Source organism: Mytilus edulis, chromosome 2 (assembly GCF_963676685.1).
Source record: "Mytilus edulis chromosome 2, xbMytEdul2.2, whole genome shotgun sequence".
NCBI lineage: Eukaryota > Metazoa > Mollusca > Bivalvia > Mytilida > Mytilidae > Mytilus > Mytilus edulis.
The window spans coordinates 6726627-6741664 of NC_092345.1; the positions used below are offsets into that span (position 1 = coordinate 6726627).

Sequence of the window (15038 nt, forward strand, 5' to 3'; positions counted from 1 at the left end):
ACGTACCGTCTATTTTTGAGAGTGCGATATACTTATGACTATAGAATTACACACAAGGTCCATATGTGGGGTATGAATATTTCTCGATCGTGGGACAAGAAATGTTGTAAAATAGCTCATAAACTTGGTATATATGATATCATTGATAGCCAATATTCCAACAGACATAAAATGTATGATATTAAAACAAAATTGTATGAAATTGAAAAACAAGAATGGGTTGAAAAATTGTATCAAGATCGAAATGAACCAAATGGTAACAAGTTACGTACTTATAGACTTTATAAAAATGTATTAGAAACAAGTTCATATCTCAAAAATGTAAATGATAGACAACATAGACGTATTTTATCTAATTTTAGAAATGGATCTCTACCTTTAGCTATAGAGACAGGTCGTTACACCAAGCCAAAAACTCTTCTTAATGACAGAAAATGTAAATATTGTACAGTTGATTGTGTAGAAGACGAAAAACATTTTTTAATGCATTGTGAATTTTATTCAGATCTGCGATATGATCTTTTTATGAAAGCAAGTGCAATTAACCCAAATTTTTACGATTTTAATCATGATGACAAATTTATCTTTCTGATGTCACGTGACTGTATACAAGCCTTTTTAGCAAAATCTTTATATTTTATGTTTAACCGCAGAAAATATTGTGTATAACAGATTTTTTTGATTTTTTAAATGTGATGTAAAAGTTTTATTTATTCATTTGTAAATGAATGTTAGAATAAGTTTTAAAGCAAAAGTGTCTCATAAGTCAGTCATGGCTGGATACCGATATTTTAACTCCGATTTAAATTCTTATTTGTATTTTTATACTTATATTATTATGTATGATATTGTTCAGTATTGGTATGTGACACTATAATAAAATATTCTGTCTGTCTGTCATTGAAAAAGACGAAAGTAGACAAACCCTAATTATGCAGGGTTTCACAAGTTGATCTCCAAGCGGCCCACATTTAACATATAATAAGATCTATATTTCTCAACGTTTTCAAAATGAAATAACTTGAATTGAAAATTTCCCAACTGTGAAAATTTGTTATTTCTAAACGTCTTTAATTATTATTTCGGAAAAAAAATATTTAGCATATTCATATATTTTCATATTTTTTTCCGAGGAAACCTTTTTTTTTTGCAAAGTTTACTTCTATGTGTTTTTAACCATCACCAGCGACTTATTCTCTGCCATCACCAATTAGTCCTAATTATTAAAGATCAACTGACCAAATTCAAATGATGATTGGTATATCCAAGGAATTGTATATTTAAATATACAATTCCTTGGTATATCGTATTGAATATGATCATCGGTCATCCGTGACGTATCCCAAATAACGACGCATGCCGATAGATTATAGATCATAGTTTATTAATTAGCGTCTCGCTAAATTTCATCAAGGGGACTTAATTAAACCAGATACTATACAAATCTTGAAAAAACGATGTACATGTACTTTTTAATATTTTTTAAAACAAATTACGAAAACGTTTAGTGTAAAAATCACCGAATATAAATGTTTCTTTCTTGCAGGTTTTGGCATTTGTAAATAACATTAACGTTTTGGAATTCTAATGCAAAAGACAGTCGATTCAAACTGAAATAACTTCTTTAAAGATGGTTTGATTTTTTCAGAGACACACATATATATATTATATGTCTCTGATTTTATCAAAACAAAAATAACAAAATTATAAAATATGTTAGTTATCGAATGTATACCCTGAACTCTTACTATTATATATATATGTCCTAAGTTACTTAATGTCCTGTGTGCAACCAGGAGATCCTGAACGGTTTTTAAACGTACCATTATTTTATATGCATATATTCAAAGCTGTTCTTAATTATATGCATACTAGGTATCAGTGGCGGATCCAGGGGGAGGGTTTCGGGGGTTGGAACCTCCCCTTTTTTTGAACGATCAATGCATTTGAATGGGGACATATGGTTGGAACCACCCCCTCCCCCTTTTGTCCTGGGTTGAGACCCCCCTCCTTTTCAAATGGCTGGCTCCGCCGCAGAGGTATATTTATATATATATATATATATGTGTGTACCAGCCCCCCTCCTAAATCTTTGGAAACAAATGGTAGATTATATAGGGAAGCATGACTGGACGTGAACACTCTAAGGCAGTCAATGAGTCCCCACTTATGAAAATTTCTGGATCAACCATTGCTTAGTTCTAGTTATCTTAGGTCCTAGTGTGAAATAATGCCAATAGGTCTTTTAAAACACATCTTTATTCATACATGTATATATACGTTTTCTCACGGATTTGTTCATGCAATATTGGAATTATGTTTACTCAATGCGCAATTACTGAAGTTTATATTTGCTACTTTTCTTCTTAATTTCATATAAATTTTTTTTTTTTTTTTTTTCTTCGAAAAATTAGTGGGGTTGAAATAGGGAATGGACACAGATACCTTATCACATTTAACCAAATAAATGTTGTATAATGTCATCAATCTGTATTACACGTAGACAGGATGTTCTCTAGAAAACTATACGTTATACACACCCGAGAATACACGCACTGTCGAAATGGAAAATTACTGTATGTTATAGTTACCTGTAATCAGCTTTGCAACACCATGTCATGACAGTTCAAAAAGATTTTCTTCAAATCAAAATGGAATATTCATTTTTTCTGTAAAATTTAAAACTTTAAAAAGTAGACTTTGACAAAATTATGAAATAGAAAGAATTGAACAATTTAAAATCGTATTTTAACAAAGATTTAGATATAATTTTACAACGATCCTTAAAAAATAACCAAACAAACGTTGAATCAAACGATATGAACCTACGCAGTTTTATATTAAAATACTGACACACACCAGTTTGCCATCTCAGTATGCAAGGCAAGGGTGCTTGGTGAGGTGCTGGAACTTGATGTACATGTATCATTAAGTTAATACAGTTCTGTTAGGATTGACTGCCTTTTTACAGAGACTTCAAGTTCTATTCTTACTGTTATCAGTTAGTATAGACGGTTCCTGGCTTAGAATGATTCTCTGCTCAGCAAATGGTGCGTAATTAGCATTTGAATCAAATTTCTTGTAGAAGTAAAAAACACAAATTAATGTATTTGACAACTTTATTCAGGAGCACAGTCTATATTATCCGGCGTAAATAACTTCGAGATTTATGTGGAAGTTTACTCTGCTGCTCGATCTATGCTAATCGATGTTCCAGTATATTTCATATTTATATTTATTCGTGAGGCCTCGTAATCGTTTATATTCACTAAAAGCACAGTCGCCTAAATATTTTATATGGCGAAAAAATTGCGAAAATTGGGGGAAATAATATATTTTTAGTAGCATTTTAAATCTTAAGAGGTTGCTTGCAAATTTAACTCTAAAATGAGAAGTGTATGACGATCTATAACGAATACATACATCCATCATGTGTGCAGATACGACGGCGACTATATAGGGTCTGCCATGAGTGCACTTTGTATGTCCTGCATGTGTGCACCCAGGAGGTCCTCCTGAGCGGTGTTTAGACGTACCGGGAAAATCTTATCTGATTCAGGATCAATTCATCGGTTACACTCCCCTGTCACCAGTGATTCTTTTTTGCTGACATTCTGAAAAAGTATTGTGTAGTCCCTGTGTAAGTGTTGACTCTCAACTTGCACATGTGATTTTTTAACACTCCCCGGACTTCTGCAAAAAACAATTATTCAGTTCACTGATTTAGATGGAAGGTAAACGAACAGAAAGTCAGAGGACATTCCGACAAAAAGTCACAGGACAAAAAGTCAAACACATGTCAAACTCAGGCATAAAGTAACAAAGTTGATAGGACAAAAAGTCACAAACAATTTGTTGACAATTGATTGAATATAAATATAAAAAGATTTTGAAATATCTTCTTTTTATTACATATATTCATTTTTAATTTTAGGAAATTGTTCATAATATAAATAATGAGACAACTGTCCACAAGAGACCAAAATGACACAGACATTAACAACCATAGGTCACCAAACAGCCTTCAACAATGAGCAAAGCCCGAGGTAAAGCCCATACCGCATAGTCAGCTGTAAAAGGCAATCATACTATATCTTTTTTTTTATATTTACATGTTAAAAAATGCGTGCAAATGTAATCAAAAGCTGCACACAAACGTAATGATTTTTGTGTGCAAATGTAATGGTAATGTGCGCAAACCTAATGCACTGATTTATTTTTTTTTAATAAATTTTAATTTAAAAGTTGCTACATCATGTTCATGTATAAAACTTCCAAGAAAAATACAAAAAGAGTGTTTTCTTGTTCAAAGAAAAATAATCCCAAAACTAAATTGTGACTTTTTGTCCTGTGACAGTGTGTGACTTTTTGACTGTGACTTTCTGTCCTGCATTCAGCAGTGGCGGATCCAGGGGTGGGGGGGGGGGGGGGGGGTTCCGGGGGTGCGCACCCCCCTTTATTTTTGCCGATCAATCCATTTGTATCGGGACATATGTTTTGCACCCCCCCTGCACCCCCCCTTTGCCCTGGGTTAGCACCCCCCCTTTCGAAAATTCCTGCATCCGCCCCTGTTCAGATTGAATAGGGGAGTTTGGTTGACCCCGCCTCCCTCTATCTGAGACTACTATCTCAGTGATGAGCTTTGTGTTTCATGTACAAATGTATTGTGCTTTAATTTATGTACAAAAAAATTGAAAAACAGATATGTTACACATAAACAAACGACAATCACTGAATTATCGGATCCTGACTTGGAACAGGCACAACCATAACAAAGTGGCAGGGTATAAGGAACTTTGAAAATATTTAGTTTTTGTGGTTTGGTCTATTTTCCGGATACTGTAAGCAATAAGGCCCCTTTATTTAGTGAATGAAATAATTGTAAGATGCACTTAGCTGTCTGTCATATTTTATATGAACTTGACCTCATTTTCATGCATGGTTCATTGGTCAATGAAACACTGCATTGTTTTGTCAGTTTATCATATGTTTAAAGTTACAGGTAGATTATATTTGGTAGATATGAAACAATTGTAAGGTGTGCATGTCTGAATGGCAGATTCATATATAAACCATGACCGCATTTTATTGTTCTTTGGTCAATGATAAGTTTTCTTGGTTTTGTCATTTTATCAGGCCACATTTAAAAGAATGTCTGTTTCCCCTCCCCGGGTCTACCCTTTGTAAACAGACCAGGAAGGCAGGTTTTTTTTAGCTCACCTGACCTGAAAGGTCAAGTGAGCTTTTCTCATCACTTGGCGTTCGTCGTCTGTCGTCCTGCGTCCGTCGTCCGTAAACTTTTACAAAAATCTTCTCCTCTGAAACTACTTGGCCAAATTCTACCAAACTTGGCCACAATCATCCTTTGGGTATCTAGTTTAAAAAATGTGTGGCGTGACCTGTCAAACCAACCAAGATGGCCGCCATGGCTAAAAATAGAACATAGGGGTAAAATGCAGTTTTTGGCTTATAACTCAAAAACCAAAGCATTTAGAGCAAATCTGACATGGGGTAAAATTGTTGATCAGGTCAAGATCTATCTGCCCTGAAATTTTCAGACGAATCGGACAACCTGTTGATGGGTTGCTGCCTGTGAAATGGTTATTTTAAGGAAATTTTGCAGTTTTTGGTTATTATCTTGAATACTATTATAGATAGAGATAAACTGTAAAAGCAATAATGTTCAGCAAAGTAAGACCTACAAATAAGTCAACATGACCAAAATTGTCAGTCGACCCCTTAAGGAGTTATTGCCCTTTATAGTCAATTTTTAACAACTTTTCATCATTTTTTGTAACTTTTTTAAAAATCTTCTTCTCTGAAACTTCTTTGCCAAATTTAACCAAACTTGGCCACAATTATCATTGTGGTTTGTAGTTTAAAAAATGTGTCCGCTGACCCAGCCTACCAAACAAAATGGCCGACATGGCTAAAATTAGAACATAGAGGTAAAATGCAGGTTTTGCTTTATATCTTTGAAACTAAGACATTTAGGGCAAATCTTTCAAGATTTAAATGTCCATCAGAATAAGATATATCCCCTCACAAATTTTCAGTTGAATTGGACAACCTGTTGTTGGGTTGCTGCCCTAAAATTGGTGATTTTAAGGTAATTTTGCAGTTTTTGGTTATTATCTTGAATACTATTATAGATAGAGATAAAATGTAGACAGCAATAATGTTCAGCAAAGTAAGATCTACAAATAAGTCAGCATGATCAAAATTGTTAGAGGACCCCTTAAGGAGTTATTGCCCTTTATAGTCAATATTGAACAACTTTTCGTCATTTTTGTAACTTGTATAAAAATCATTTCTAAAACTACTTGGCCAAATTTAACCAAACTTGGCCACAATCATAATACTAGGGTATCTATTTAAAAAAAAAGTGTCTAATGACCCCGCCTACCAACGAAGATGGCCGACATCAGTAAACACATTAACAGGTGAGCGACACAGGCTCTTGAGAGCCTCTAGTTTTTTTTAACTGGATGTGATTGTCATAGCATGGTCACATGAATGGTTTGACTTGTCCAGTCCAGGCCACTTATCAGTTGTTTGTGCTCAATTTGAGTGTATTTATTTAGATTATCAATCCTTCTGCTTTCAAGCACTTTCCAAAAATGGAAACAAATTATTTTCAGGAAAAAAATAATTTCGATTTTTTTTGTGGAAAATAATTTTTTGACCCGGGCACTTATTTTTGACCCGTGTGGGGGGAGGGGAAACAAACATATTTTTAATTTTGGCCTTAGATTTTTTAAGCATAGGTCTACTTGTTGTATGGAATGACTACAAGGTATCAAATAAAAAAAGATGTCTGCCTGCCAAGGTTAATTTTACTGTGACCTCATATACATAGAATAATGATAATATTCATGATATTGAACAGCAAGAATGATGAGTAAGTTGATGTTATATACAAATAAGACAAAATTTTCAGTTGCCTACTAATTATGTAATACATGTAGTAGTTATTTTTGTCATTAAATGATGTTTACCCTTTTATGTGTAGGGCAAGAACATGAAAGATAAAGGGGAAACTATAAACAGAAGAAATTATCAACAAAATAAGATTTACAGAGGTCAACAAAGCCTAAATGGTAAGTCCACTGTTATAAAAAATTTTGTCCTTGAATAATAATTAAATATTTATTAAAATAAGATGTGGTATGATTAAAGAGAAAACTATCCATCAGAGTTCAATTTAGTGGATGTAAGCATTGTAATTACTTATTAGAGGCCATTGATGACCTGTAAGTAATGAGAAAACCCATACCCTATACATGTTATAGTAATCTATAAAAGTCAACACTAACCAAATTTGAAACAGAGCATCAATTCAAACGTCAAATATACCAGACTAATTTATAAAAACAAAAAATTATGAAAAATAAAAATGACGGGTATGAACCAACATCAACCACTGAACTATGTACAAGCTCCTGATATTAGACAGGTATAATATGGCTGGGTTGATATAAAAATAAGAAACACTTAGCAGTCTGATTTCCAATGAGACATTTCTCCAATAGAGATCAAATGACATTTAAGGAGGCTCTAGGGTATAACAATTTCAGAAAAATGTTTTAATATTTTTTTTTCATAACTCAATTTATTTATATCTTTATCATATGGTACACCAAATCATTCAAAACAATCAATTCGGTTTGGCCCCAGATGACTTTTAAAATGCATATATCATTTAAAAAGCTCCAAATTATCTCCCTTTGGTGCAAAAATGCCATTTTTTGGCATTAAAAAGTAATATCTTATTTAACTCAACGGTGGCCTATATTTTTTATTATAATTTTAAATAAGCTGTACTTTAACTAAACTATTATAAAATTTAAGCGATTTCTGTAATTTAGTACTTGAATATTTAAATGAAAGTTTATCATATTAATCATAAACATGATAAAATAGCCATTTTATTGATCTCTTCACTGATAATTTTTGAGTTTGTGTATTTGTAGGTCAGAAATCTGGATTTTCATGGTCATCATTCACAGATCAATACTGAACGGAAAACTTAAAGCTGATATTTTTCTCCATAGTGCGACTTTTTTATTAATTTGAAATGGAACATGTTTTTTCCTACATTTATTTGAAAGAGGAAATTTCAACATGATGACTATAAACAAAAAGGAGTCATATCATCACGATCATTGATGCACAAGAACTTGATCATATAAATACAACAATGTAATTATCAATTGAAAGATGGAACGAATGAACAAGATATTAGAATGTTGTTGTCCAAATAAACTTGCTTTGTCTTCTCATTTGAATCTCTCGATTCAATAAAGATGTACAGAGGAAGATCTTTGAAGAACAGATTGAAAAAATGTTTTGTCTAAGAATTGCAGGAATATTCTAGTGAATGAAATTATTTATTGACTTCACTCTTATATAGTGGACTAAATAATTGTACATAGCAAGTTGTGAATAAAGAAAGCAAAAACTTTAACAAAAAGTGTTTATATTATAAATTTGCAAATATAAGCATACTATTATGTACACCACAAAGTTATATATTATAATTCAAATCGTTTGCCTATACAAGTATTGCAATGAACCTATAACAAAGAAAATCTTACCTCATGAAAAGAGTGAACTATTCAGTCAGAATATGAAATATTTTTTCAGTTCTATTTTTCATAATAGAATAAACAAGACAAAGATTTCAAAACAATATTTTTTCATTTATTTAGAAATTTCATCATTTTGTTTCAGTGAAAGGATTTTATTCTTTGACTGTAAAATATTATTATTATACATTCCAAAATAAGAATAATCTTTATTGTCATATAAACAAATAAAAAACATGTTTGTGACAAAATTTAAAAAAAATTATATATATGTATATATATAAAAAAATATAAAAAAAACTCGTATACATTTAAAACATTTTACTACCAAACAGCATTCATTGTAACATACACATAACTTTATATTTATATATATATATATTTATAATTTTAATCCCATAGGATTTTATTTTGTCCCATGGGATATTAAAAATCCCATGGGATAATTATAGTCCCATGGGATTTTTTTTGTCCCATGGGACAACAAATATCCCATGGGACTACAATAATCCCATGGGACCAAAAAAAATCCCATGGGATTTAACCAAAATCCCATGGGATAATGGTAAATCCCATGGGATTTTGCCCTGTCCCATGGGATATTGAAAATCCCATGTTTTTATAATTCAAATTGCAAAATAAATATGAAAGTAACAGTATAAAACCAATGAAATTATTGAATCCCATGTAATTCCGCACATTTTGGTTATATACATGATATTGTAGCTCTTGTTTGAGGCGGCGGCGGATTTGCAAATGAGTGTTTTGCAAATTAAAAGTGTCCAGTGTTTTATATTGAAAACTATCCATTGAGTTATAAAAAAACATATGCATTATTTTTTTTAATTTGAAGTTTCTTATGCCTTTAAACCAATTTTTACTTTCAAATATTATATTTCTATACACTAAATGGGTTATTGCATGAATATTGGGGAATATTGGACATCTTGCACAACAAATGTATAGAATGTTTGCCAAATTGAATATCGTCAAGCTAATCCATTCTCAAGTTTAGAATAACAATAACGCCCGGTATGTTTCTTTCACCAGATTAAAGATTTGTTTCACGTTTAGATACATAAAACTATTTTTGTATGTGTTTATATACTCTATTTGAATAGTACTTTGTGTATTGTTGTATTGAAATAAACATTTAAATTGATAATGGAATGACTTAGTAAGTTCTATAACATGTGACCTCGGGACATTCTTTACTACTTCTGGCTATTTCTCATATTTTCGTTTTCGTTTATTTTGCTATTTGTTATTGTCTAGGTATTTATTTTTACTATCACAACATTCGAAATGAAAAAAAGCGAAAATGGAAACATCAATATAAACACGTTAATTAATGAAAAGACAATGTGAAGGCATATATTAGAAGATTAGACTTTGTCATACATGGCGGAGAGAATAGTTCTGAATACTTGTATTGTTGTCAATTCAGCTATTAAAGTTCAATCTTAAATTCTAAAATGTTCAATATAAAAATCGCTAAAAAAACACCACTCATTATCCTCTACTGTTAATTACAGAACAGTTGTTGATATTTTAAAGTTTATGTAAAGATAAAGCGATTTACCAGAAAGTTGAAAAAATGGGTTTTTAAGTACATTCCTATTGAAAAAGCTTTAAAATCTGGGTTAAATACAATGCGTGTGTTCATGTGTATCTAACAAATATCTCATAAATACAGTTTTGGTTTCCCATTCTGTCGAGTCACAAAAAAATGTGAAAAAAAACTCATCACGTGACTATATTTGGTTGGATTCACATACCTAGCATGATATTCATGTATTCACGGAAGCATAAAGCATAAAGCATAAAAGATTTATTTAAAGTCGGTTATACATATAACAATACAACATAAGCTCTGTAGAGCTTTTATCTGGAAGTGTACTCAAATACAGTTCGGGATCTGTGTAGATAGACGTTAACACTATGAATTCGATTCGATATTTGATTTTCACATCTTTTTTATTTGGACTAGTAATATGTGAAAAAGAATTTATTTACACGGATCCCTTTCATGGTGTTACCAACATGCTTCATGTGAATTCTGACGGATTAAATGAAACTACTGTTAGTCTTATAATTGATACATTAGTAGGAACGTTCACCTGCACCAGTTCAAATAGTACGATCCTTTGTTCGGAACCATTGGTAAGTTGATATTGTGTTTAAATATTGGGTCTGACAACGAATTTAATCTGTTTAAAAATTTGTGAAAATTTACAAATTTTGATAACTTATTTAATCCGTGATCAGAAAGTACAAAAATCTCTTGGATTCTTTAACACAAATTAAATCCTGGATATTTTTTTATGAATACATTTGCAATTGTTGTAACCCCAATCCCTCAAATGTGACCTTTCAAATCAGACTTATCATTGGATTTGTTCTTGAATGATCAACACGACGGGTGCCACATTTGGATCAAGATCTACTTACCTTTTCGGGGAGTCTGCATGAGATTATTTTCTATTTTTCACGGGGGGTCGTGATGCTCAGTGTAGCTTTCTATATCGTGTTTTGCATACTGTTGTTTGTCACTTGTTCGGGTTTGGATTTTTTTTACTTATGAATTTGAAAGTCCCCTTGTTATCTATGGCTTCTTTTATCGGAAGACTCACCTTGCATGTGTTCTGTACAGTAAATATCATTGAATTATTTTAGATTAATTTTAGATTATAATTGTATACAGTGGTGTATTTTGGAAGTTTCAGACATTAAATACTTATACAATTGTTTTCTCAACAAGTAATCTCAAAAAAAAAAAAGACAGTTTATCTTTTCGAAATTTGACATTTTGTGAACTGTTACTACGGTTCTTAAACACACATGGCTTTCAACATATGCGTCGTTGAGCGTTCATGATGTAGTAAATCCAGAAAAGTTATTCTGACGCTGGATATTTATAAAATGTTGTTTTTATATTTTACGGCACCGAGTCTATACCGCTGCTGGTGGACTATCAGTTCCCGAGGATATCTTCTTCAGATCAGTAGTTACTCCTTTTGTACTCACATGGTTTATGAAATACATGGTTTATAAAATACCTTTCTTTTCTTAATTTATAAATTATTGATAAACTGAGGTTTTTACTCCCTCGGGCAAAGTTCACCATAGTTCGATTTGACTATTAAATTTATGACGCATTTGGTCCTATAACTCTTTAAATATTTTGATGATATCTATCATTGGCTTTCAAATATTCGCTTAACTGCTGACCCTTTCCTACGTTTACTTGTAGTTACCTATGTATATCTCAATTGTTTTCCCTTGTTTCTCTCATATTATCAGTTCGTATTGTAGGATTGATAGACCTTAGTACTTTTATAGTGTCAATTGGTAAATAAACTCAATATTCTTCATTTATATAAAATGCAAGTTCTAATGATTTGTTCGACTGGAATAAAGTCTGGGATATTTGGGTTGCTACAGGACAATCAGAGAGCCGTGGTGTAGTGGTAAGTGCATCTTACTACTAATACAAAGGTTCCTGGTTCGATTTCCGTTTGGGATGTAAATTTCATGGACTGAATTTTCGGCTCTCCCTTGACACTATATGCGAGTATGGTCTTGAGGAAACGATGACAGTCCGTCGGAAGAGGACTATAAATAGCTGACCCGTGTTAAGAGAGAGCCATATCTCTTGCACGTTAAAGACACCCTTGTAGATTTCGAAAAACAGCAGGCTAATGCCGCAACAAGGCAGCACTCCCACCCGCAAAATGGAAAGGATCAGATTTGCAAAACTTGTTTCCCAATCAACTATAAATAAATATGTTTAAACTAAAAAGGGCAATCAGGGTATGTGAGATAGGGGAACATTTCGTCTTATAGTTGGCCACGCATAAACCCTCGAAGAGTTCCAAAGGTGCCGAGAGGGTGACATGATGTTTAGACATTGAATTTAAATTACTCGTTCCTATACTCGACGTATACATCCAGTGCATGCGGACATTGCCTGTCTGTATCATTTATTTGCAACCAGATAAGAGAGTGTTCCAGGAATTTCTCCTTAAACCAATGCAGCATGTCTTGGACTAATAACTAAGCCACTAAAATTGCTAAATAAATATAATTTTATATTCAATCCGTTACACTTACCTGATAGGTTTACATAATTGGATATTCTCTCCGGTATTTGGTCTTATCTCGCTCAAGCGCTTAGCTGATCTTTTTTAAAATCATCTACATCTATATCAGTTAAGCGTTTAGAACCTCAGTCTTCTTACGGCGAAAATCCAGCCGGTCGTGTTTTCGCTCTGAGAAAATATATTGAAATAATTAGTTTATGAGTTTAGAAGTCTTAAAATAATTGACATTATGGCAGAAGTCGCTATGAACGGTTCAAATAGCGAAGACGACGTTTTGCAGGAACGTCCCAGTTTGTCAACTGACGCGAACGAAACGACAAAGATGGTGGCTCGTACTCGTTCTTCTTCTTCGTCTAAGAAGAGCAAAAGCAGGTCTGCTAAGAAAAAGGACGACCAGCTAGACGCCTTAGAACAGAAATGGGAAAGCAGGTTTGCCCAATTTGATTCAAGGTTAGATGAAATATGTAATTTTATGGAATTTAGTCAAAACCCTGGCACTTCGGGTGAGCAGGTACAAAATGTTTCTACTTGTAATCAACAGGATAGCGGCTCTTCGGCAGCGCGCAGACCTTTACAAGAAACACAAACTCTTGATGTAAATTTGCCTACAGATAATGAGGCAGAGGAAAATTTACATGGAGATGTTATGTCTCTGGTACCAGGTCGTTCAGAGAGACTTAACATTGGGTTATTCTCAGATGAAGAAGATGGGACTTCAATGAGAAGTGACAATGAAAACCATAATACTGTAGCTAGGTTCAGTAAATATTTAAAGTGTCAATAAACTGAGGAAACAGACTCTGGTATTGACAATCTTAAACAGTTATTTGTTGACGACGTCAAAACTAAATCAGTTTCTAAGTCAGTTGGACTTGTTTTAGACAAAAGTCAGATTGATATTCTTTCTGGATCATGGCATTGTGAAAAACCAGAAAAGATAACTGCATACAATGAGCAATATAAGTTGTGTTTCCCAGTACATGAAAGTTCTGAAAAACATTTGGATATACCTACAAAAATGTAGTCTAGATAGCTTTACATCACACCTACTAGTTAAAAACATGGTCCAAAAGCTTTTACAGTTTCTAATAAGAAACAGACTTTATATACACCTTATTTAAAATCAGTAGAAAAATTGGCTTATCAAGGACAAGCTGCTGCAAAAATGGGTATTGTTTCATCGTCTTACATGCAACAGGCAGTAGGTACATTATTAGAAACATTATTAGACAAAGAGGTGAATATTGATAGGGCAGTACAACAAGTCCGTGATATCTTTGCTATGTCAACAAAAAGTGTTGATCAGGTTGCAAGAGCAAGTGCTTTTCATCACCTTATTAGAAGAAAACTAGTAATGGAAGATAATGGGTTAAATGATATAAAAGAACTTAAAAATTCTTTAATTTCTTTACCACTTTCAAGCAGTGGAGTGTTTGGTGACAAGTTTGAACAAACTTTGAAAGATAGGATAGAAAAAGACCAACAACTTCAGGAATTGCTTCCTGAGTTACATATTGGAAATAAACCTGGGTCTTTTCTGGGTAAAAGAAAAAACACTGCTTCTAGTGATTGGGATGCAAAACGTGTAAAGCAAAATGTTAATCAGAACAGTTTTAAATCTACTCCAAGTACTCGGCGTTCTTTTCAGAGAACAAGCACTGTTTCGAGACCTGACAAGAATGACAATAAGTTTGAGAAAACTGGAACTAATTTTCGTCCCTCATGGGGCAACCAGGGAAAAAACCAACAAAGAAAATGACTATTTAAAGGTAAGCAATATCATGGCTTGTCATCCGGAGATACCTGTTGGGGGACGTCTAATTTATTTTCTGAAAAATGGGAACAAATAACAGACGATCAATGGGTGCTTTCTGTTATAAAAGAGGATTACAAACTGGAATTCGTAGAGATTCCAAAGAACACAGGAATAAAATACACCTGTGTATCTACAAAAGATCTAGATATTTTAGATACAGAAGTAAGAGAGCTAGTACAAAAAGAAGTTGTAGAATATGTACCTCTGAACGAAATAGAAAACGTTTTTTACAGCACATGTTTTCTTGTCCCCAAAAAACAGGGGACATGAGATCAGTAATAAATTTAAAACCCCTCAACAAGTATCTCCGAAAACAACATTTCAAAATGGATTCCCTTTCTATGGTTCTCAATCTGGTGAAACAAGGAGATTGGGGAATCAGTCTGGACTTAAAGGACGCATATTTACACGTCCCAATTTACAAAACGCACTAGAAATTTCTGAGGTTTTGTCTAAAAACGGGAGAGCTCTTCAGTTCAAGGCTCTACCTTTCGGTCCAACCTCAGCCCCAAGAGTGTTTACGAAAATTGT

The 15038-nt window shown here is 33.0% G+C and overlaps 1 protein-coding gene and 1 long non-coding RNA gene across 2 annotated transcripts in view; both read left to right on the forward strand.

Annotated features, from left to right (window-relative positions):
- The first annotated feature begins 3453 nt into the window (after positions 1-3453).
- On the forward strand, positions 3454-8700 carry LOC139511311 (uncharacterized). Its single transcript, XR_011661996.1, has 3 exons — positions 3454-3734; positions 7013-7100; positions 7974-8700. It is a non-coding gene; the product is annotated as an uncharacterized lncRNA (long non-coding RNA).
- Positions 8701-10362: 1662 nt separating this feature from the next.
- Positions 10363-15038, forward strand: part of LOC139511312 (zinc transporter ZIP4-like) — a 37374-nt gene continuing 32698 nt past the window's right edge. The window contains exon 1 of the mRNA XM_071297948.1: positions 10363-10751. Coding sequence (XP_071154049.1) covers positions 10530-10751 — 222 coding nt within the window. The 5' untranslated portion in view covers positions 10363-10529. The remainder of the gene's footprint in view (positions 10752-15038) is intronic.